The sequence below is a fragment of the Zosterops lateralis genome, assembly GCF_965231275.1.
Source record: "Zosterops lateralis genome assembly, chromosome: 6".
In the NCBI taxonomy this organism is placed as follows: Eukaryota; Metazoa; Chordata; class Aves; order Passeriformes; family Zosteropidae; genus Zosterops; species Zosterops lateralis.
This window is the reverse complement of record NC_139761.1, coordinates 6,469,277-6,493,869: the sequence shown is the minus strand read 5'-3', so window position 1 is coordinate 6,493,869 and position 24,593 is coordinate 6,469,277. Positions and strand designations below refer to the sequence as shown.

At 39.9% G+C, this 24,593-nt stretch overlaps 1 protein-coding gene across 1 annotated transcript in view; it reads left to right on the top strand.

Moving 5' to 3' along the window:
* The window catches only part of KCNH5 (potassium voltage-gated channel subfamily H member 5), a 147,654-nt gene that overhangs the window by 51,410 nt on the left and 71,651 nt on the right, over positions 1–24,593 (top strand). The window contains exon 7 of the mRNA XM_083862923.1: positions 6,434–6,863. Coding sequence (XP_083719049.1) covers positions 6,434–6,863 — 430 coding nt within the window. The remainder of the gene's footprint in view (positions 1–6,433; positions 6,864–24,593) is intronic.

Genomic DNA, 24,593 nt, shown 5'->3' with positions numbered 1-24,593 from the left:
TGTCACTAAGAAATCAGCAAAATCACTGAGAGTCACCACTTGTAACCCTTGCTAGATTCCCTTTTTATGATTTCCATTTTTCCACCCTGTCCACAAGTTCTTCAGTCACTCTGGTATCCCAGAAGTGGTCCCTGTTTTCCCTGTGGTTCATAATAATTTCACCTCTTATGTTACTGAAATATTGCATTTCTTTTATTTAGAAAATGGGCTGTTATCAGAGAATGCTATCAGGAAATCTTGGATAGATCCCAGCTAGCCTAAGCTTAGCTAACCTCTTGCTCTACTGATTGCATTTTGATTTATCTAAGTTTCTAATTATGCTTTCTCTTGACATTTGTTCAAGTAATGTATCTGTTTATTTCCTTCTTGGTGCATTAGATTTTCTGGGAAATATCAACATAATTTTTGGAAACTGATGCTGAGAATTAACTTAATTTTTAGCCCAAGCCTGGATGAATTTTACTTCACCTGATCACGTTAGTAATTCCTTTTATTTATTTATTTATTTATTTATTTATTCAAATTTGAATTTGAAGGATCTTTGGGTATCTGTTTTAGTATCCTCTGCAAGGAAAAGTTCAACCTGGTATTTGGCAATTCTTACTTCATCTCAACTTTCTCTCTAAGGTGTAATATTCTGTTCATCAGTTTTTTATTTCTTAAATACTATCGGTTCTCTGTTTCTGTTTTCTTCCTCTGGGTGATTATTTACTCATTTATAACTGATGCTCAGCTTTACAAGTTTGCCTCCCCTCCTCCTTCTTTGAGTTACAACCTTTTGATTTAAGGACATTCCAAGTGTCCTCTGCTGTCAGGTGTCTGACTCTTCTACCTCTCGTAGTCCACCTGCCTTCACTTATTACTATCTTTAGTTCAATATTTATAATTTACCAGCTCTTGCCCTTTTGAGAGCAAGCACCCCCAGTCCAGTTTACTTTGTGATTGTTCACTTTTTTTATGAACTGATTCAATTCCTTCTTCAAGCCAATGGAGACTTCTGCAAAACCCTGCAAGAACCGAAGGTAGTGTAGCATCACATTATGGGAAATAATTGGCTGTTGAATGGAGAAATAAGCATCCTGTTGCATCTGCAGAACATCTCAGCCTCCTGTTATTAATAGCATTTATTCCCCAAGCTCATCTGGAGCAGGATCAGTCTCACATTGGGAGGCAGTGTCTGTTTCTCTGATGACACAATACTGGGTGCTGATCCAGCTCTCTGGGTTCCTGAGGATGGGTTTGATTCCTCCTCAGAGCAGCTGTGCAAGCCACAGCCCTCAGCTCCTGTGTGCCCAGTGGGAGGGGAGGGAGCTGATTCATCCCCTCCCTGGCTGTCAGAGATGTGGGGTCAGTCACTCCCCTGACATGCCCCACTCCTCATCTCCAGGGAGGAAGGATGGGCTGTCCACACGGACAGGGTGGTTTGCCATCAGCTTGCTGAGAGATCCAGGAGCCTCCTTGGTGCTCAGCCCTTGCTGCAGCCACACAAAACCATTTTGTTCTTGCACAGAGATAAGCTCTGGCTGCAAACTCCTCTGGGATTTGTTAATTTTTATGGCAGTTTTGCTGTAATTGCTCATGTCCAGCATAAAGATACCAGCTTAAATTTAGTTTAACATCTGTATATGGTGCAATCACCCTTTGACTGCAGTGGCAGCATGCCCTACCAACATTTCATAGCTCTGGTTATTGGCCACCTGTGCTGGTTTTTTAATCTCAAATTGGCATACAAAACCACTACACTACCCCACAAATTCTTCAAAACCACAGTGTGCTGAACATTAAAATTGAGTGAAAAGTTTTCCTTTTTTTCCTCTGACCTTTTCAGAGACAGTGTTTCCTATTAAATGATGCAGTACCAATCCCCATTTTCAAAGTTCAGAGTATTTCAGTTTTAGAACACATTTAAAATGCGTATTTAGTTTCTTTTTGTTGTTGCTGTTGCGTGCGTACCCAGAGCTAGCAACAAATAAATAAAAAAATCATGGAGTGAAATCTAATTGAAAAAGTGCCTAGAGTTAAAAACACATTGTTCCCTAGTAGAAAGAAAAAGTTATGCATGATTTACCATTTCAGCATACTGGGATTTAATTTTGAGGTTTAAGCAGATTTTTTTGTATATTTAGATGGTTGAAACTAATGGCTGTTTTTGTTTTTATTTTACTTTAAAAAGAAGATTTATGCAATAATTTCCAACTTCAGAAAAGATTAATTACATTAGCAAGTAACCAGCTATTCTTTTTCAGATTTTACAAACATGCAGCTCTGCTATTCTGCTGCTCCTTTATTGTAGAACAGACTCCACTCTCTCTTCCCTGGTTTAAGAGGTTTTAGGTAGAGTCATTATGGACTCAGATGATTTCCTGCCCTTGTTAACCTTCATTTTCCTTTGGTGACCATGTTCCCTTCATCCTCTTGCATGTTTGGCTCTTGACCCCTGTATAACACAACTTTATCAGCTTCATCCTTCCTATTGCCTGGCTTATCAGGGATTCATTAAATGCAAGAGAACTTTGCTCCCTGTTCTTGCTGGAGGTGCACAGATCTGTTCCCATGGTGTGCGTGGCAATTTTGGGAAACATCTGTCTCAGTCCTGTGGCTGGAAAAGTTCAGCTAGATGCAGGCACACAGTCTAGGCACTGCTTTTGTCCTGGGAGATGGCAGTTTGACAGTGTGGTAAACATCTAGGGTCTGAAATGGCAAGAGTCAGGTAGTTTTAAAAGGGAGGATTGATCCCTCTGCATGTCAAACTGAGTGCTGTTATCAGTTGTGCCTCCACTATCAAATTTAATTTCCCTTCTTAGTGTATCAAGAGAATTTGAGAACACACTTTGCAACGTGCTTGTGTCGAGAAACTTGGGCTTTGTTTAATCATGAATGTCTGATTTAATTCCAAAGTTAAACATCCATCCCTCAAAAATGTCTTTCTGGATAAATTTGACAATGTCTACATCCTTTGTATGGCCTCAGCTGTCTCCTAAATTGAAGTGGTGGTACAAAATGGCTGGTTCAGAGGCAGTGCTCTTTCCTCTCCTCATCCAATGGCCTTAGAAGTTTCCTGGGAACGACTCCTGTGACTCACGTTTGGAAGAGTTAAATTGATGATGTGTGTCAGATGGGAATTTGGTTCCAAACTTGGAACCCAAAAGGCAGCTTTGGAGGAGGTGGTTTTTCAGTGTAAAGATTTCTGAGGCTGAGATGATGGATGATGAGTAAGTTGAGTGTCCTCATCTGATTAGGATGTGATAAAATACATTAGCCAAAACTCCAAGGGGCTGGAATGGACGGCTGATAACATAAGGAGATATTCTCAGTTAGAGAACACAGCCCAGCAGCTGTTACAGACTGTTGGCCCAGTTGAAATGGCAATGGAGTCACAAATGCTCTTCCCAGAAGGTTGGATCTCCAATATCCAACATGTGCTTTATTTGCACCATGCCACTGCCAAACTGGATTACATACCCCATTCACAATTTCTAATCACCTCTCTGTTCCTTGAGTGCTGAAGTTACTTCTGTCAGAGCAGATGCACACCCTGGAGTAGAAGGGATTCCAAAGTATTCATTACGGAGCATTAATACAGTTAAAAGAAAAATGAAATTAAAGGCAGCCTGCAATCGAGTTTAGAAAGCTGAATTTCTTAATTGCTCAAACATAATTCAAGGCAGTTAGTCTTTCACATAACTTCTTTCAAAGACATTGTTACTGAATCTGTGGCGGAGCTTTGAATATTAACAATTGTGCATTAATTGTTGGCAATTTTATAAATATGAAGGTGCCAACTTGACCCAACCAATATTTAGTGCATGATATATATATATATATATATGATATACTCTATATGTAATATATCATATATTCATTTAGCATTTGTTTATTTGTTCTCTCCCATGTAGTGCTTTGTAGAAGAGGCTTTTGAAACTTCCAGTATTGTCTTACTATTTTACAGAAATAGAATACAGGAAGATTAGACATGAAATGTGAATGTTCACTACATCTCTTGATTTTCTGGTCTTAAGTAAGGGGTCAAACTGAACTGGCTTTAAGGTTTACTTAATTAATTACTCTTTGGAAATAATATGTTTTAATGTCAGCTAAAATGAAATATTTCTCTTTTATACATAAGAGATGTGATTGTTACCTGTGCTTAGGGGAAAAAAAATGACAGCACAAACTTTCTCCCAGACTTTGAAATAAATGCTGTATTTTTGTATTATTTGTATAACTGCTAAATTGTCCATGTAACTTAGAGAAGGTGAAGTGTGAGTGGGGGATGGAGGTCATACTGTAAACTCTTCTGTTCAAGGGTTGTTTGTGCAGTAAAAAGTGCAGTGTAAGCTGTGCCACTGGAACAAACTTACACTACTGGGTGTAAAAAAATGGACCCACAAATTTGAATTCCAGGTCTCTAACTCCTTCCCTAGCATTAATCCTGAAAATAAATGGTAAGCCTTTAATTAAAAAAGAAGTAATGCATTTCTGCTTGACCAATGCAATAGGATTTGGTTCTACAAGGAAAACACCCTGCTGTTTTCTCTCTCACTTGAAAGCTGTAGACTTTAAAAATTAAGGTTCACTCAGTGAAATGTACTGCAGAATAACTATTAAACTACTCTGAAGTTCTCTTTATATATTTTTTTTTATGTAGATATTGTTTCTGTGGGGTTGGACCCTCATTCAGCAGTTCATTGGGCACAGTCCATTGTGTTAGGAATATTGGAAGGGGCTTCCCAGTTTATTGGAAAATTTGGCTGCTCAGGATGCCTCCCAGCCATATATCCTAAAGCAAATAAGTAGATATACATTTAGATGGAAATAAGGACAATAAAATAGATGGCTGTCCTGTGTAAATGCAAAATGCAGAAATCAAAATGGGAAAATTCCACTTCCCTCCGTGGTATTAGTCATCATGAGAGCTTGAATGCAAATATAGAGCTTCAATTTATTAAGGATTTGGGGATCTGAAACACATTCCAACAGGATTTGAAAAGCATACAAGAACTGTGCCAAACAGATTACATCTAGAAATATCAGATGTATGTTACCCTTCAAATGTTGGGCAAAGGGAAAAAAGGTGCAAAGGAAGAAGAAACAGAGATGCAAAAGAGACAAATGTTTTTCTGGTATGGAAAACTCCAGAAACTCCAGTCTTTTACTGTTTGATAATATAATTAGCCAGTGTTTTGACTAGACTGATTTGATAATGATGCATAGAAAAGGGCAATTTAATCTTGGCACAGTAACTAGGAGTGTTTGCCTCATTGCTTTCTATGTCTTAATTTCTACTTTAAATTAAATGTCTTCAGCTTCTGAATGTTTTATATTAGAAACCTTCCTTTACAAACCTTCTATTTTGAGCCACTAATTAATTTAATGCACAAGTTAGTTATTTCATGGGATTGCAGTAGATCAAGAGCATGTTTTTGTTCTCCTTCTGCATCTCTAAACTCCCAAACCATTTGTGCATTGAGAAGGACATACACATTCCTTACCCTCTCGCTGATGTTTCTATTAACTTTCTGATGGTCCTTGTGCTCTTATTCCCTAAATATTTGTATTTCCATTTATTTGTATGTCATCTATCTTGCGTGACAGGAAAAAAAACAACACTGCACCAACACTTGCTTTAGGAAAATATCTGCAATGTTGGTTGGAAAGGAAATTAACCCTATATGCAGAGGCTTGTGATCTGTATTTCCCTTACTCTTGGAAGGTGATGTGTCCAAAATCATTTAATTCCATGTTCAATCAGTGAGACTTCTTGTAAATAACAAAATATCCAGAGTTATGTTTGAAGGATAATAAGAGGTGGAGAGTGTTGTACTAGAGGAAGTTACTTGGTGGATGAGAGTAACAATAGGCAGATTTCTCTGAGTTTCCCACTGCAGTTATGTTCTGATGTTTCTCTCAAGCATCTCTTAAAGTTGAGGGTTGTTGAAGTAGGTGTGCCCCTGTTTTGGCCAGAATAACAATCCTGTGCTTGGATTTAACAGAATGCTGTTCTCTGGGAAACTTCAGGAAGACTCCACAGGGTTGGTGGAGCTCCATCTGTGACTCCTCTTCCACCTCCTTTTATCTTCTTGAGGTCAAAGCAGAGTCTCCAATTCACTTCAAACTGGTGAAACATTGAGCCACTCCTTTTTGTAATAAACTTGCTGTTTCCACTTTGGATTCTACAGAACCCTTCTGTTACTTTGAAAGACTGAGTTTGAACAAAGTAATTTATCCACCTAGTGAGTGCCAAACTCAGTTTAGCTTGATGGGGACAAAGGCACTGGAGGAGGGAGGATAGTTTGATCTTGTATCCTGTTATCTAAGGCCTGAAAAATTACATAGAAAGATTTTAAGCAGATGCAGGAATTGCAGTTCAGCCTTCTGTGCCAACCAGCAGGATATTTGAGACCAAATAATGATTCTTTTTATTCCTTTCCAGGGAATCAGTAGCCTCTTCAGCTCCTTAAAAGTGGTGCGCCTTCTACGGCTGGGTCGAGTGGCCAGGAAGCTGGACCATTACCTGGAGTACGGTGCTGCCGTGCTGGTGCTGTTGGTGTGTGTGTTTGGGCTGGTGGCCCACTGGCTGGCCTGCATCTGGTACAGCATTGGGGACTACGAAGTCATAGATGAACTGACCAACACCATCAAGACAGACAGCTGGCTCTACCAGCTGGCCCTGAGCATCGGGACCCCATATCGCTACAACACCACGGGCTCGGGGCAGTGGGAAGGAGGGCCCAGCAAAGACTCCTTGTACATATCCTCTCTCTACTTTACCATGACAAGCCTTACAACCATAGGATTTGGGAACATAGCCCCCACCACTGATGGGGAGAAGATTTTTTCGGTGGCCATGATGATGGTTGGCTGTAAGTAAAATCTGATTTTCTCGTGTTTAAGGGGAGTTCTGTGGCAAGTGCCATGTTTGTCGAGTGCACTTGATTTAAGCTTTCTTGACATCCTAAAAAACCCCAACTGTGATACCTGTAAATAATCATGAATTGAACTTGAAATTCTTGAAAACAGGTATTGAAATTATGGAGTTGCTGGGCCTTTTAAATGGCTTGCAAGGCTAAGTGGTCTGGGTACCTAAATGTGCCCAATGGCAAGTTTATACCTGGGGCCTCATCTTTACACTTTGAAGATGACTTTTATCATTTTTGTAAGGTCTTTGCAAGAATTTGGATAAGAGTTACAAAGTGTATTTGAATTCTGGTAGTCTGACTTTTGCTTATAAACTTACACAAGCCTGGAATCATTTGATGTGGCTTTATACAATTCTTGAAACATTTAGTGATTCCATAAATTGATTGGTATAAATCCTGATTTTATCTTCTGAATGTGGTGGCCTTTGTCACCAGCAAAGCTAGAAGTGAAGGAAATGATGAGACAATATATTGCATCTTTTTTTCTGCTTCCTGCTGTTTCACAGCTCTGCTGAAATAATCCAGAATCAGGAGTGGCATAACTCTCATTTCATGTGCTGCCAAGGTTACATCACTGAGGGGCTCTACAGATAACCAGAAATCTTTAAAATATAGCAGAGACAACTTAAAATGTTAATACCATTTGGGAGAATTATTTTTCTCTTAAATCAATAACTCCTGGTATTTCTCTGGTGCTTTCTATTTTCTGAGCACCATGCAAACACAAAGCAATTATGTAGCAAGAGAGCAAACAAAACCTTTCGATAATAAGATCTGCATAATCTCTCTGATAATTATCTCAGCTAACATCTCTGAGAAATACTGAACTATAAAAAGGGACTTTTCTTGCCAGAGTCTTTCTAGACCTTTAGAAGATTAAAGACATTTGTTTGGAGATTTTAAAATGCTTTTTAAAAAGACAAGTTGCAATTTTAGGACTCTTGAAGCATGGTGCAATTTCTGCTGAACAATATTTACATGATGGGGTTGCAAAACATTTCTAAGTCCATAAAAACAAATCCCCAAGCCAGAGCATTAGTGAGCTATTGCAGATAGGTCATCAAAAGCCCATAGGAGCTGATATGCTGTTTGTTGACACTGATTTGTGGTATTTACAGAAGCTGGGGATTTGGAAAATAAAGTGGATATAGAACATTTTTTATACATTGTAATATTTGCTTCTCTTGTTTTCTTTTGGTTTTTGGGTTTTTTTTTTGGTGGGGACTTCAGTTGTTCCTGTTGAGGGGGATTTGACAGGAAAAAACTAAGTGGTAAATGACTTAGGGTGTGATGAGACCCATAAAAGCATAATGAATGCCACTACTACTATTTATAATGATAACAACAACAACAAAATACATGCATGGTCTGAGCAGGCAAAAAGGAAGGGGAGATTGTAACCTGCTTTGTGTCTGGTCTAAGGGGGTCGTTTCCTTGCTTTTTTCATCTCTGGAACTCATGTTAAAGATGGGGAATACAAGTAGCAGGATCAAAATTGACACTGCCAACAGCCTATATATGTGGTGCTGGCAAATAATTTCCATAAGTGTTACCTACAGAATTAATTACTAAATGTTCACATCAAATTCATGAGTGGCAACTGTGAGCTTAGCACTTGGGAAACTCTGTGTAGGATTATAGGGTGTTAGACAAAGTCAAAAGTGGAATCTAAAATTTAAGAAGTGTTGCAAAAAGACTACTGAGTTGCTTATTGCATCAAAATAATAACACGAAAATGAATGTGCCTTCTCTTGCAAGTGGGGTGATGAGCACTGTGACACACGGGAAGGCTACAGACAGGAGAAACCTTTTTGGTTTATTTTCAAGTAAAAATTACAAATAAAAATTCTCAATTATCATCAAATAGTGAATCTTTTGTGATGACACCAGTGCAGATTTGAAGATTTCTAATCCCATGGACATCAGTGTGATGAGTGCTCCTGACTGAAATCCAAACCTTGGTCGATTATTTTCCGATGGTTGGAAAATAAACCAGCTTTGGAACAGGCACTGGGCATGGGCTTAATATTTGCAATATTTGTACAGAGAGACCAGACCTGCAGAGACATGTTTTGCAGAGCTGGCTGCTGAAAGCCTGTCACTCTGAGCTCCAAAATGAAAGAGGAAGGCACAACAAATGGTTGATGGAAAATGCAATTTCCCAGGCATTCGGAGTGTCCACTGAGTTTAGGAGAAAGATTTGGCCTCATGAAAAGGTGTAACTAAGAACTGAGTTATTCTCAATCCAAGATATTTTAGTTTCTCTTTTGAAACAGTGTTTTGAGATAAACATTCAGTAAAATTCAATTACAGTTCAGTCAATAAACATGTCTGGTCCACAGACACACTCTTGTTACAAGCAGAGAGAGACTCTGAAATACCTTTGGTAGCTCTCCTGAACAAGTTTGCTAATACCAATAGCTGATATTGGCAGTGGTTGTTTTTTTTTTTCTTTTTTCTTTTTTTTTTTCTTTTTTTTTTTTTCTTTTCCTAACAGACTATGCCAAATAACTGTTTTAAACTTAGCACTGGAATCAGAGATAGTAATTCATCACAATCCCAGCTGCCTACTCATGCAAACTGCAGATAGGAGAGGAAATCTTCCCTGCCTTGTCAGCGAGCTGCGGCTCCTTCTGCAAGCCCCAAGTTTCCTATTAATGCTGGCAAAGTTATCAGGACCTGGGAGGAGTATTTGGAGAGATTTGCAAATCCTTCTGGTGGGCAGGACTGCAGGATGGTGTTCTCGTTAAAAATAGGCAGATTCAGATTCTGTAGGTGCTGATGAAGCATTGCTTGGTGCGGGCAAGGGCGGGGGAAGCCCTGATGGATGGGGAGCTTTTCAGCTGGATTGGCAGCTTGTCACTTGCTCCTTCACTGAGGGCAGATCGAGTGGGATATTTAAGCTGAAATAACATCACCTGTCTTGCAGGAAAGAGAGCTTTGAATAACTTAACCTCATCTTGTGGCAATTGCTTCAGATTTCTTTTTTTGCCTCACTTGTTTTATCTTGGTGTCCAGTGCTGTTCAGCAATATTTTTTTTCTGTTGCTTCTTGACACTTGAAAAGCTAAAAATAGCAAACAAAGCATCCTATGACAAGGGAGCAAGGTTTTTAAAAGGGTTATTGTTTAAATATCTATTGTGCATTTGCTGCCTAGAGTTGCTGAATATGCATTGAAAATCTGATTTTTGTAGCACCTTTTGTGTTGATCTAGGTCATTTCATCCCCTCTCTGTGCAGAGCAGAGCAAATAGGTAGGTCTGTCAGATCCTTTGAATGCACCAGGAATCGTTTATCATTCAGGAAGGACCTTTGTTGTAAACCTCCCATTATCTTCTGCCAGCTCAGAGCCTCCAAACAAAATCTCAGCCTCTGCTGCTGTGTGTTGCTCTACTTCTGTCCACAAGCAGCTTTAAGGCTCCTGCAGCACAGCCATAGATGCGGATGGAAAACTGACTGGGTTTGTGTCTTTCAGAAAAAAAGAAAAAGAAAAAAAAGTATGAAGAAAGAGAACAGAAAGAAACTTTTAGTTCATACCCCACTATCACTGTCTTGCAACTCATCCCAGCCAGGCCTTTAATGAGCAGAAAATAAAAGGGAAAAAGCATTTTGAGGAAAGGTGGGAGTGTGGTTGGGTGAAACAGCTTGAAAAATTCAGGAGAGATGGGTTTTTTGAAGGAACAAATGTGAATGTTTAAACAACAGGAGTAGAGTCATATGCTTTCTTCCTTCTGTACTTTCACTGTGACAAGAGCAGCCAGCTTCACAAAGTCCTTGTTTAGGCAGGGATAGAGTTAATTTACTTCCCAGGAGCTGGTACAGTGCCGTGTGTTGGATTTAGAATGAGAATAATGTTGATAAAACACTGAGGGTTTAGCTGTTGCTGAGCAGTGCTTGCACGAATCAAGGACTTTTCAGCTGCTCATTCCCTGCCAGTGAGGAGGCTGGGGGGCACAGGAGCCAGGAGGGGACACAGCTGGGACAGCTGAGCCAAACCGGCCAAAGGGACATTGCACACCATATGGCATCATGCTGAACAATGAAACTGGGGGGGCTGGTGAGCAGGTAGTGAGCAATAGCATTGTGCATCACTCATTTTTTGTATTCTTTTATCATTATTACTATTTTTTCCACTTCCTTTTCCATCCTGTGAAGCTGTGCTTATCTCAGCCCATGAGTTTTGCCTTTTTTATTCCTGATTCTTTCCCCTGTTCCAGAGGTGGAGTGAGCAGGTGGCTGTGGGAGTTTTAGCTGCCTGCTAGGTTAAAGCACAACACCCAGCCTGGGGCTCAGAGGGTCTCTGAGACATTTCATGCTTCTGGTGTAACCCGGAGTGATGGGTTTGCCCCTGTCCATGTGCAACAGTGAAATGGCTCTGCGTGGCACAGAGCAGATTGCTCATCAGTCTGGCCCCATAAATACAGCAATTACAGGAGTTTATTTGTCCAGCTGAGTGGACCTGGCATGTACATCCAGGCAGCTGGAGAAATCCAGGATATTCCACCAGTCACTGAAATGCTCCGATGATCTGAGCAGCAAGGGAAGGTCAGAATGAGATACTGAAGGCAGGAGTGTCAGTGAACATTGAATAATTCACTGTTTCTCAGGCTGTGAAAAACTCAGAAGAATCTCTTATTTGTCCATTGGTCCCCAGAATTGCTGAGCAAAGGGTGCTTTGTTGTTCTTCCTGTAGGGAAATACTTTTATCTGTATACATAATTGCTTTGGCTTCTAATTACTCCAGTTTTATGGGGAGATGGTTGTGGGAGAGATGATGTTTCTCAGTGACTGGTTTTAAATTATGGTGAAAACAGGCTTGGCAATTCACATTGGTTTTGCATATGAGCAGAAGAATTTGTTGTAGTGACTGTAAATGATACCTTCTCTGGAAAATGGGTGTAATTTCTAGACTCTTCTTTACAAGAGTTTCTAGTTTAATGGCTCAAAGTGCTAACTTCTTGTTTTCCTCTTAAAATACCCAGGTTCATGATTTTCAGCTTTGAAAAGGAGACAGATGTAATTGCTGTCACTTTGACCCCAAGTTATTACTGTTCAGGGGAGAGATGATGGAGGAGAGTGTGGGTGGGTTCCTCTTGATATCACAGAATCACAGAATGCTTTGGCTTGGAAGAGACCTTAAAGATTGTCCAGTACCAACCCCCCTGCCATGGGCTGGGACATATTTCACCAGAAGGTGTCTGCTAGACACATAAATACAGATATCACTGATGTCTTAGTTATCTGTACTAAACACATAGATATCCAGCCCTCCTTCTAATTATCTATATTAACATGTAGACGTCCAGCCTTCCTTCTAATTTTATTAAATAGAGAGATTAGGACTCTTTATTTTTTAAAACTGGTGAGATGCTCTCATCTGAGCCACCTCTAGCCCTGAACTCTCCTGTATTTGGCAAACATTGCTGCAAGGCTGATGACTGCTCACAGCACCCTCCTTGCTGCTGCTCAGCTCTTTGGGTGCTGTGACGTGGAGTGCCAGGGGCTGCCAGTCAAGCCCCCCATTGATCTGTCAAACATAATTCATTCTTTTCAGTGGGTCCCTTTTCATTGTTCAAGCAGCATTCTGTCAGTTCCCTGCCAATAATATATGGTAGTTAGCCACTTGGATGCCGTTGGGATGAATCATGGAAGTTTATCTGGCAAATTTGTGAAGCAGTGGCTGAGCCCACGCGCTGACACAACAGTGTATCATTGTAGGAAAGCGCTTGTCTGGCAGGCTCCCAGACAAGCAATCCCAGGAGCCCAGAGGATTTAATTTTTGATCCTGAGGAGAGTGTGTAAGATAGCACCTTCCAGCAAAAATCACTGCCAGCACCGTAGATTAAATTATACTTTTCCTAGCAACAGATACTAATATGAGAAGGGTTTGCATCTAGAGGAATTCATAGGCTTGAATGTTTAGCTATGGTAGAAATCCAGCTCTGCCCCCAAGGTTGTCCTGCAAGAGTCAGTTTGGATTGCTGGACCACAGCCTAAGTGCTATTAGCTCTACAAATAAAGGATATCAGGATCTTTCTGTGATATCTTTTTGTTGTTACTAATCTTACTTATGTCTCACAGCTGGGGCAGATGAAGCATTTGAGCCAGGTTATTGGTGTCTGTGCAGCAGTTGAACTTGACAATCTCAATATTCTCTGAGTAGCTTCATGGAAAAGCCTTAAGTGTATAATCACATCTCAGTAGCCTACAGTAAAAAAAAACCCAAATTACTCTAAGGGAGTAAAAGATGTAGCATCATCTACTTTTAATGGGACTTGAGTGTAAGAGTGAGATCATAAACTCATCATTTAAGTTGGAAAAGACTTATAATAACATTCACCAAACTATTACTCCACCACTGCCAGCCCCCCACTAAACCACATCCTCAACTACCACATCTACATGTCTTTAAAATATCTCTAGGGATGGTGACTCCACCACTGCCCTGGGCAGTCTGTTCTGATGCTTGAAACCCTTTCTGTGAAGAAATTGTTCCTAATTCCCAATCTAAACCTCCCCTGGTGCAACTTGAGGCTGTTTCCTCTTGCCCTGTCACTTACTACCTGGGAGAAGATACCACCACCCTCTGGCTACACTCTCCTTTCAGGGAGTTGTAGGGAGCAATGAAATCCCTCCCAGGCTTCTTTTCTCCAGGATAAACACCCTCAGCTGCTCCTCATCACATTTGTGCTCCTTCCCCAGCTCTGTTTTCCTTCTCAGGACATGTTCCAACACCTGGTTGTATCCACCAGATTGGGGCCATATGTGCCTTGTTTTGCTGTAATTCTGTCAGAGCAGGAGATTTTTAGAGATTCAGGTTCTACTTTATAGCAAAAACATGTGTCTTTATATAAAGAGGTTTAAAACCATAAAACAGCCTCCTTGGGAAGCTTTATGGGATTTTTTTTTTGTCAAGGTTATAGCTAGCATGTGTTTATATAAGGTTTACTTTTATTGTCATTGGCTTGATGTGTTTAAAGGAAATTATGGTATCAAGAGAGATAGGACAGTGAGTGGGAGAGGTAACAATGAAGAAGGAAATGTTATTTCATGCTGTTGAACTATATTATTTAAAACAACTGAAAATTGTTATTGAATAAATGATACGTAAATGTTGAAAATGAACCTTTGTGCAAGCAATCACCTGAGATGGTCCCAGAGGGATTATCAGGTAGTCCTGGATTACTCACAACAACTGTATCTCTCAGGAAGCAGAAAGTTTTAATTAGTCCAGCCAGATCAGCAAATATATCTGACTGGCTAAGAACACAACACAGCTCAGTTTTATAGCATATTGTGCTAGAGGGATAAACAAATCTGAGATAAAAGATAACCCCCAAGGTATCACACTGCTTGGATGGAAGGGGCTCAGGAGATCCTTTGTGTTTGCCTGTTCTGAAGTTTCAGGGAGCCAAGGGAGTGATCTGAGTCTGTGTCTGCACAGAGATCCTTGGTTAATTTTGTGTACCCAGGAGATAATACCTCCGTGTGTTTGGCAATTAGAAGGGTGAGTGGCCAAGTAAGTCAGTCCAGTTAACAGGTAACTCCTGCCTGATATCAGTGGAGATGGGCTCCTCACTGGGTCCTGCTTTCAGTGGGAAAAACAGGTAGTTTCTATTAAATCTCATTAAGATTGGCCCAGTTATGCTTGCAGATAACTACTGTGCTTTATCAGCTGGAGTGGAGGTTAGGATGGGCAGTTCAGCGAGGAGACAAGTTGTTCTAACAATTGTCCTGTTGTAGAAAATTTGAATTGTGCCACTGAATCAGGCCTTAGAATACTATTTTTCATGTTTAGCAAGGGATTTCTGTGCTTAAATTTTGCTAGGTTGGGTTTCAGAACTGAAAAGTTGTGTGACATTGTCGCACACTCAGAGACTCTGATAGAGCTGGGGTTTTGTGTTGTTTTTGTAAAATCTATAAAAAAGCCCCAGTCTCTGGAAGGTTTCATTATCACAGTGCTGCCTGTGGTGCTGTAAGACATTTGGTGGTGCTTGGGGATATCAGGTAATTGGATGAAAGATGACAGATACCAGTTCTTGGTTTCCCATTGCTTCCTTTCTGTAGGTCTGAAGTCGTACAATGTCGTGTTCCTGTTGAACATTCTGAGAGCACTGAGGACTCAGCCTGTGTGCCTCTCCTCCTTGTTCATCTTTCCTGTGGCTTTTTCTGCAACAATTTGGTAGAACTGGGAACAATTTTCCGCTGGTGGAACCATACTCTGTGTGGGAGTATGGCTGCGGGTTCTTCCTTAAAGAGCTTTGCTCCTTTCCCTTCCATTTTGGAAAAGGACAGGAGAGCATCCAAACTGGCATCTCTCCCCTGGGTACCTGCTGTGCATCCCTGCGAGTGCTGAGTCAAATCCAGTTGCGTTTCACTGGGAATATTTTGGTCATGAATGATTAAGACTAGTTTTCTTCCACTGGCCGGCAGCCAGCGTGGATTTGTCAAGATGAGTTCATGGCAAATTAATCTGATTTCTCTCTTTGACAAGATAACTGCCTAGAGAATAAAAGGAATTGAGTAGACGCGATATATCTGAACTTTTTAGAAGTCTTCTGACAGGTTTTGCTTAGTGGCCTCACAGCGAATGGGTGAAAGATGATCTCAACACAATCGTAACAAAGTTGGCAATAACTGATTGAACAATCTCTCTCAAAATATAATCAAGGGCTTCGCTGTCAGGCTTGGAGGGAATTGCCAGTGCGATTTTCTCCCTGCATGTGATTCTGTTCAACACTTTCATCAGCAGAGATGAGCGACAGAACAGAGAGAGCTCACTGGGAGGGTTATGGGAAGGGTTGCAAGCAGTTTGGATGACAGCATTGGAATCCATAATGATCCCAATAAATTGGAAAGGCGTCCCCAGATCTGCAAGGTGAATGTCAATGGAAGGGAAATGCAGGGCACCACGTGCAAAGAGGGCAAATCTAATGCGTAAGCACAGTCTGTGGAATAACTGGGTCTGCTGCTGTGAGGCTGGAGAGGATTTTGGAGGATATTGGAGAAGGAGAGGGATAGGTGACTGCAGACTGGATTTGACAACATACCAGTGGGGTAAAACCTGTAAATTTCACTCTGGAGGGTATCAGGAGCAGTGCTACAAACAAGCTGAAAAGGTATTTATTCTGGTGGGACTAGGACTGGGTAGGCACCTTTTTCCTTTCTTTTTTAGATACAGCACTTTAAGAAAGCTGTAGACCAGCTGGAGGGAGAGGAGATCATAAAAATATGTTTTTATGATCAAGGGATGTGGATCATAAGGCAGGATCTCAAGGGAACAGTTGGAAGAACTGACTTTGGCTTAATCTGATGGAAGCTTGAGGGGAACACGAAGATTGACTTCCACCATGGAAAGAGTGTGCTTGAAAGGGAGAAAAATGTTGATCTGTGTTTCCTGGAGGGCACTTAGGAGGGAATGAAAGACTGATATTGGAAACAGGGATTTCACCAAAATTTTTCAGCTTGGGCAAAACTTTGCAGATCATGGGCAGAACCAGCACCAGATTTGGTAGACTCCAGTTCACTGATGAGCACTGCAATCCTCCCTCAGGATTGCTCTCCCTTGAGGTCCTTCCCAAGCCTACAAATTTCTGATGCTGGAGGGAGAGGAAGATACAGCTGCAAATCCCTGTTACATCTTGGCATGGCCAAGCTCACTTTTTTCTAGGTGATTGATCATCTTTAAACACCTAGTGAAAGCACAAGTTTCTATTAAGAATTTTTTGTAACTGAAATATAGTTCTGAGCTAAAGGTTCTTGCCTCTAGGTTTTCATAATGACTTTTTCATTAATAAAGATTTACACTAAAGAAAGAAAAAAAAACTATAATAGAAATTTTGTTTTCCCCCCCTCCTTTTTTTTTTTTTTTTTTCTTGTCTTTATTTCTTTAAAGTTTGGGGTTTTTTAAATGCTGCATCTTTTGGTATAACATACTGGAAGTACAGCAGAAGGATAGAAGTAAAATTTTCCTCTAAGACTGAGGTAAAAAAGAGAAATTTGGGAGCCATTTTCTTTCTTTCAGCCATTTCTCTCTTTTTCCAGGGGAAATTAAGCAAGCAGGTAAAAGGAAGAAGACCAGCAGATAGAAAAAAGATATTTTTATAAAGTTGAAAGATTAGTAAGCTTTTATCTTACTTTGTCTACATTTTTGTTGCATAACAACATGAAGGATTTTCTAATAGAGCAGAATATTTAATTTCTTCTAAAGTGCCTCATGAAAGTTAAAGCACATTTCAAAGCTCCATTGTGAAGTGTAATCAGAATTGATATAGGATGAAGTTGATGGAAAAGGGTTTATAAATATCTGCTGCTGATTTGTGCATGGTGATGTGACAATGGGAGATGGAGTGGAGGCTGCATTCCTCTGCAGGAAAAGCCCAGCTCTGTAGGAATGGCATCGTGTTGGGAGAGTTGTGTCAGTTTTTCTTCAGTGGAAGATGGTCAGTTCTGAAGTAAAAGCCATTTAAATTGGATTTTTCCTGAAGTTGGAACACTGGGAGGAACAGTCATATCCATGGCCTTACAAAATTTGTAGTTTTGCATGTACATTCCAACAGTAATGGTGGGAGCTGCAGAAAAATTGTGATTCTTACATTGTATTGGCAAGGTTGAGCAACGTGAACTCAGCATCAGTGTCACGCAGGCAAACACTGTCAATCCCTTAGGTCTAATTTCTCTTACCTCATATGTGATCAAATCATGTTAAGTTAAAGGCTAGGAGGGCAGAATGAGGTGTGATGAATTCCTGTCTATTTTTTAAGTTCATTTTACCCAGTCCTTCAGTGCTTCCTGAACTGTGAACTTTAAACTCGTGGTGTGTTTTTAACCACTGGAATAGTCTCACTGACCTTTGCTTAATGAGAACTTACCTTTAGGTGTTCTCTGGCGACAAACCATGGTGAAGGGAACATTTCTGACATTTCAGGTTTATGGGTGGATCTTCCAAGTACTGTCAAGAGGGAATTAGAGGGGTAAGTCCCATTTGAAGGTCACTAGGGCTCATGCCTAAAATCCATATTAGGGGTATTGTAATAACCTCAGCATCCATTTCAGTGAGGTCTCATGTATGGAAATTATTTTTTTTACATGATATGTTTGAATGACGCCTGCTTGGTAAAGACATGGGAACAAACAATCATTCTTGTGTATGGTGAAAGGACAAATTTTATTTTCCCTTCTCCCTTCTTGACCAGGAACATTTCAAAGCACAAAATCTGATGCCTGCTTTCACTCCCTTATTTTTGAATAGGACCCTAAGTCATAAAGAAGGTTACTACTGAGCTTCACCAATGCTAGCATTTCCTGCTGAAATTGATAATCCACCTTACCTAAAGGAAATGCAACTTTCTAGTTAATCACAGTCTTTCTACATTGGCACTTGAAAGAGAAAAAAAAAAAAAAAAGGCAAATCAATAAGGTAAGAAAGAAGTTCAGAATAAAGCTGCTGGCATCAGTGCTGTATTGGAAACTAATGGCTGTGAGTCTGGAATAATTACGTGTGGGTGAAGATTGGTCATGCAAGAAGGATCTTGTAATCCAATCTCCTTGTCTGAAGATGAATGGAGGAGGAGAGAAAGGGAAGACAAGTGTGTGAGATCCCTACAAAACCTGTGGCACAGCCACAGCCCTTGGAGGTTCTTGGCCAGCCCTCCCTTGCCCTGTGCACGAGGCGATTTTAGCAGAGCCTGTCCAGTGAGGTGCCAGGCTGAGTTTTGTGTGATTCCATGGCAGTGATGCTGTGCTGAGCTCCATCACAGATTTCATTTTCTGTCTCCTCTGGGAAGTCAAGGGCTGGCACTGGCTGTTAAATGGGATGTAAAACGACAGAATTGGAGAGATTTATCTGAAACATCACTCGCTTTCAAAATAATAAATCTTCATTGGCTGAACTTCCTTAATATTTTTCAGGGGTTGCAACAGATGCACTTATTTGTGTGTGTATTGATGAGATTTGGAGCAGGGTTACGATTTTACTTCTTAGATTCCACAGGACTGCTTTGGATGTTTTTAAAGAAACTATTTTTTTCCCAAGCTTCTGAGTGAGGCCCAGCACTGCAGCTCTTTTTTATGTTCCACCAACTGCTAAGGGAGCAAAGCAAATGAATGCACAAGCTTAGAATGTGTTTCTGTTTACCCTGTTAAAAACCCAAACAAGCCCAGGAATAGCAGAAAGTATTAATGAATTAAATCCTGAGTGCTTTGCTAAACAGAGGACTTAATGATAAATGTTGGGGCCCTCCCACTTCTTCCTGTCTTAGGAACAACTGAGATTTAAACTCCCCTGCATTACAGACAAAACAGCGAGAAAATTATTCATATGGTTTCAACATGGGTGTGCTCTTGTTTAAATGCTTCTTATAAGCATTTAAACAAACGTTTCTAAATGTTTGCAATATTACACGGGGTGATTAGAGCCTTTGGAAGGAGTTTAATGGAAGCTGCACCAATACTGAACACCCACATGAACACCCAGAACAGGAGGGACAGGAAGCCGAGCAGAGCAGATTTGATCCAACTTAATTAGTCAGGTTGTTGTTTTTACAGTCTATTATTGATACACAAACATGCTGTTGAAGAATTAGTAATCTACAACACTGCAGTTCATTAGAGTTTTTAGTGGTGCTCTAATAGCCCCTCTCCATCTGGATGATGATAAGAAATAATGGGCCATAGAGAAGTTGTGCATCTTCACCTTCTAATCCATTTTTAGCCAGCTGAGAAGGCAACAAAGAAAATGCTTGCTGAAATATTATAAATGCAAAGGGAGCAGAGTCCTCTGTTCTTTATCTCTGCAAAAGGCATTTATCCCTTTCTTCCTTTGTGTGCTGCCCTACTGTTTCTAACCAAATTTCTGCTGTGGGTAAGGGCAGATCATCATGTCAATATGACACAGACATCTCTGCAGTGGCACGATAGCTTTAATGGTTTTTGTGTTACTACAATGAGATTGTCAGAATTAATTAGACTTTCTCATAAATTTGTTGTTTGTCAGGTTATAATTGCAGCAGCAGAGCATGGCCAGGTGTAATGGCTACACGTGGAGGCTGTTTACTGGTGTGTTTTCATGTGTATAGTAAAAGCAGAAGGACTCAGCTGTGGCTGTTTTTAATTGGCAATATTAATATAGAAACAAGAGCTTTTGGGTAGAGATGTCTAAAGGTTGGGGCTTTTATCTAGGAAAGTGAAACTTTTTGCTTTCATTTCCAGATCTGACATTTGGTAGAATCGTGAACTTCGGCATTTGATAAATATTGTGGGGCTCTATTCTTCTCAAAACCCATGCACAATTTGTTGGTTTAAATGTTAAATGGTTGGGGGAAGGAACTCCACATGTCTTTGTTAAGTGCCAATCAAACCATGTTCCGAGTTCCAGGGAGCGAAGAAAAACAAATTACAATATTCCAGGAATCAAAAGAAAAAAAAGTGAAAAAAAATAAAAATAAGGTCTAACTCCACTGAATTAATCTGAATTTCTGTAGCTGACAACTGGTTCAGACCTTGGGTTAAATTCCAAGAGTCCAAGGGACATTTAATTTTTGCCAATCTACAGCTTAAAAGCTGAGGTGAAGGCAGAGGTAAATATAAGATACTGTGCATTGCTTGGGCTGGTCTAATTGTCTGCAGTCAGGATATTCCACAACAACCAAGAGTTCACGTGGGCCTGGGCTGCAGCATTTGCGGGAATAAATCAGGTGAACCTTGTAGTTCATCCTAATTTAAGAAATAATAAAATACATACATTGTTTTGCTTCAGTGGATGAAGCCTAACAAGTAGGGCTGGAGGCAATTCTTTCTACCAGGAGCAGTATGTTCCATGGTAAATAGTTCCAGGATTAATATAGCCAGGGTACATGGGAACAGTACAGATTTGTGCTGAAATTAGTCCCTGTCTCATGCTTCTCAGACAAATGTGATGAACATATGTAGGCATAAAGGCAATGGTCGGATACATCCTGATCTTTTAAATTGATAGAATGACTTGTTTAAGGCAGAGCCAATATTATTTAGTAGAATGGCAAGAAATACCTGGCTGACATGGTAAAACCACAACAGGAATCTGCTATTAATGTGCAAAAGTCCCCCAAATAGGCACTGGAAATGGGAGTTCTATAGGATAATATATATGCATGTATTGAAAACATTGACACAGCTTTGAGGAGTTTTATGTCCCTTTCACTGTCGGAGAGATCTTGGCTTTAACATCGTGTTCCTGTTTTCTGTAAGCCTTTCCAGTTGCAATCAATATAGAGCATTTAAAACTGGTTTAGAATATGCTCCTTGCTCTCCAAACCAACACAGAAACATTAGTCACAAAAAGGAAATGTGAGATAATAGCAAGGTTAAGATAAGCCATCAAGATACCACTCAGAGGCCCCTGACCTCTGAGCATGAGGTCTTGGTGTGCTAAGCCCTAGGAGTGAATTTATATTAGACACTTCTGTTTTGTTTCATAAAAAAAACAGGAAACCAATTCACAGTCTCATTGGTTTTCATTTTTATATTGCTTTGCACTTTCTGCATTAGAATTTCTTAGTGTTTTGTTCTTTCAGCCTGTTTTAGTTTTCAGCCTGGAACATTTTGGATTAAACTTAAAAAACCCCACAACAAATCCAGTGCTTCTGTACACGAACAAATGTTGTTTTTGAATGCTTTTCATATTAGGATATTTTCAAAGTTTTTATGTGCATTTTATCCCGATGTGATTGATAATTGCACTGAATTTGAGGTGTGTGCCAATAGCTGCTGTTACTCTTAGACATACTTCCAAAAATTATTGAAAAAGTCTGTATTTTTCATGTAGAGCTACAACAAATGAAAATCAGCCAAAATAATTTTCGCTCAAATTTCCTGGGAACATTCACCTTGACGTTGGAAAATATCAGGCCAAAACAAATTAGTCTGACGAAAGGAAGGAAGTTTAGAGTGGGAGGTGAAACTGTCTCAGCTGGGGAATGCAGTGTTCAGTCTGCAGATGATAGTTTAACTTTCTTATATTTTAATTAAAAAAACCCCCAAAAAACCAACCCAGTGGTGAATATACTTTTATAAGATATAGTATTGCCTTACTTCCATTTCCTGCCCCAAATGAAATTTGGCAATCAGCTTTATATTTTATATCCTCTTTCCTTCGTTTTATAGTCGCTTCACGTTCAAGACACCTAAATAAAAATATCAAGAAAATTAGTATCCTACTCAGAAGATTTGGTTGAAGGTATCACAAAATGAGGACAAATTTAATTTTTTTGACAAATCCTTTTTTTAGCTTTTGATTCTATTAGTTAATTTCAGCACCCAGTACTAAACAATGGACTTTATTCAATTCCATTTAAGCAGTCTGGATATTTCATAGATTGAGATGTTTTGTCAGTTATTCTGTTGTTATCCTCAGAGACTCTATCCTCATATGCTGTTTTTCTTGAAATGGTTTCTGTGAAGATGGTTATTAATTTTTTTCCTAATTTTTCTCCCCAAATTGCTGTTGTGGCACAACTATGCATGCAGATATAGAGTTTGGCTATAATTGAGATCAGGCCATCTGTGTTGTCCCAGGACAAAATCCTGATTTCCTTGTTACCCCATTGTTTTGACAATGAGAGGAGACCTACATATTCCATGGGCTCAGTTATGCAACATGATAATAATTTCAGGTCACTTTTTGTGACGAGGTAGAGCATGGAGTGTGTTATTTTGGAGGCTGATTTGCAGGGAATCCTTTCAATAAAACAATTAAATCCTTAATCCCCATCTTGCCTTCCCCTTCCCCTTCCCCTTCCCCTTCCCCTTCCCCTTCCCCTTCCCCTTCCCCTTCCCTTCCCTTCCCTTCCCTTCCCTTCCCTTCCCTTCCCTTCCCTTCCCTTCCCCTGTCAATCAGAGTTATTTTTTATGGCTGATCTGTTCATATAGGCAGAGAGTGAAGCCTGTGTTGTGCATCACAGTAAAATATGGAATTGCAAGAAAAAAAGACTTTTTTTTTGTTTGTTTTGTTATGATACAATCCATGTGATCCCATCATGTAGTGGAAATAACATGGGAAATAATTGCTACTAATTAAACCTTCCTGATTTAAAACCATTTCTGTAATCTAATTAGGTTAAGTATGTAGCTCAGTATTGTATGGATTAGTTAATGAAAATATTTTTGAACATGAATCATGATGAAATTAGAAAAGGTTAAAATTAATTATGGTCAGGAATTTTTCTTCCTCTTTTCCAACCCTAACTATGTAAATGAACTGGGATGTGAGATTTGCTCCCTGTGTTTCTTTGTGCTAGTAGAGGAGAGAGATTCTGCTGTTGTCTGAAACATTTATTACAGCAACAGCCATAAGTATTTTCTTTCCTTTGGGAGGTGAGCACTCTGTGTTCTTTATGCAGCATAAATAAGCCTTTTCACAGAATTATGTTGTCAAAGTCTTTAAGTACAGAATATTGGAGACATTTTAAACATAAATTAAAAAGGCACTTTGGGCCCATTTTGTAGCAGTCATTCTGTTTGCTTTGGCTTTAATCTTGCCCATTTTTCACTGGAAAATCTGATGCACATTTTTCCCACATAAAGGACGGACTCCCACCTTTTTTGCAGTCAGTACCTACAGAGCTGTCCATTCATCAAACACTTAGTAGGAAACTTATTTCAGAAACAAAGGACTCCTGCTTTTAAGGAAATATAAGCACCAAACAGCTGTGCTAAATTCTCCAAGGAGGAGGATTCAGTTTGCCTCTTCCTTCCAGTGGTTGCCTTGGCAGAGCTTGTTTGTGTGTTTTGTGCAGATCCTTGAGTTTTCACCTCTGCAGAGGATGAGCAAAACTACAGGCAGAGATGGTCTAAGGGAAAAATGGCAGACAAGTGTGGTTTTCCTCATCCAGACATCATGGAGGAAGAAGAGCCCAGACTTTGGCATGTCAGAAGTGACCTGGGTTCATGTTAAAACCTGGGTGAAACTGTAATGGTTGTTCTGTGCAAGGGGCTTGTTTGCATTGGAAATGCCTTCATGGAAAGGACACTGCATTGTTTTATTTATAATAAAATAAGTGCATTTCAATTCTAAAATTTCCATAAGTAAAACAAACAACATAGCCAGGTTGAAATGTTCTGAGCTTTTAATCTGTCAGTGCTTTTATTGGCCTGAAAAAACAATGCAGTGGGGGAAAGAGGAAAAGAGAGGGACAGCACCTTCTGCTTGGAGCATGCAGGGAGGGAATTTTAAGGCAATTTCTTCTCCTCCTCGAGAAGTTTATTCCTTTGCCTTGTGATCCTAATTCCATCAGAAATTTTATTCCTTGGTCTCGTGGTTTTTATTCTACTCCAGGGCTCCAGGCTGAGTGGAGTTTTGTGTAAACACATCTTTGAATCTGGTACAGTGCCTTCTTACCTTGTTTCTGATTAAAGGCTGACATGGTGGGAAGAGAATTAGAAAATGCTTTTATGCACATACCCAAATGTGTTCCAAGGGACAACCAGCTATTTCTGATCCCAGAGGTTACTGTGAGACATTTAGGGCAGGAAATGTAGGCAAGCAGTGGCAAGTTACCTTGTCAGGGGTATCATTGGCTTAGATGAACATTAAACTACTCCTATGATGAGTCTTGTAAATGTGATTATCATATTATTGCAGCAGTGTCCTCTGGGAGGATTTGAGTTAGGAAGATTTGCAAATGAGTTGGGTGTTGAG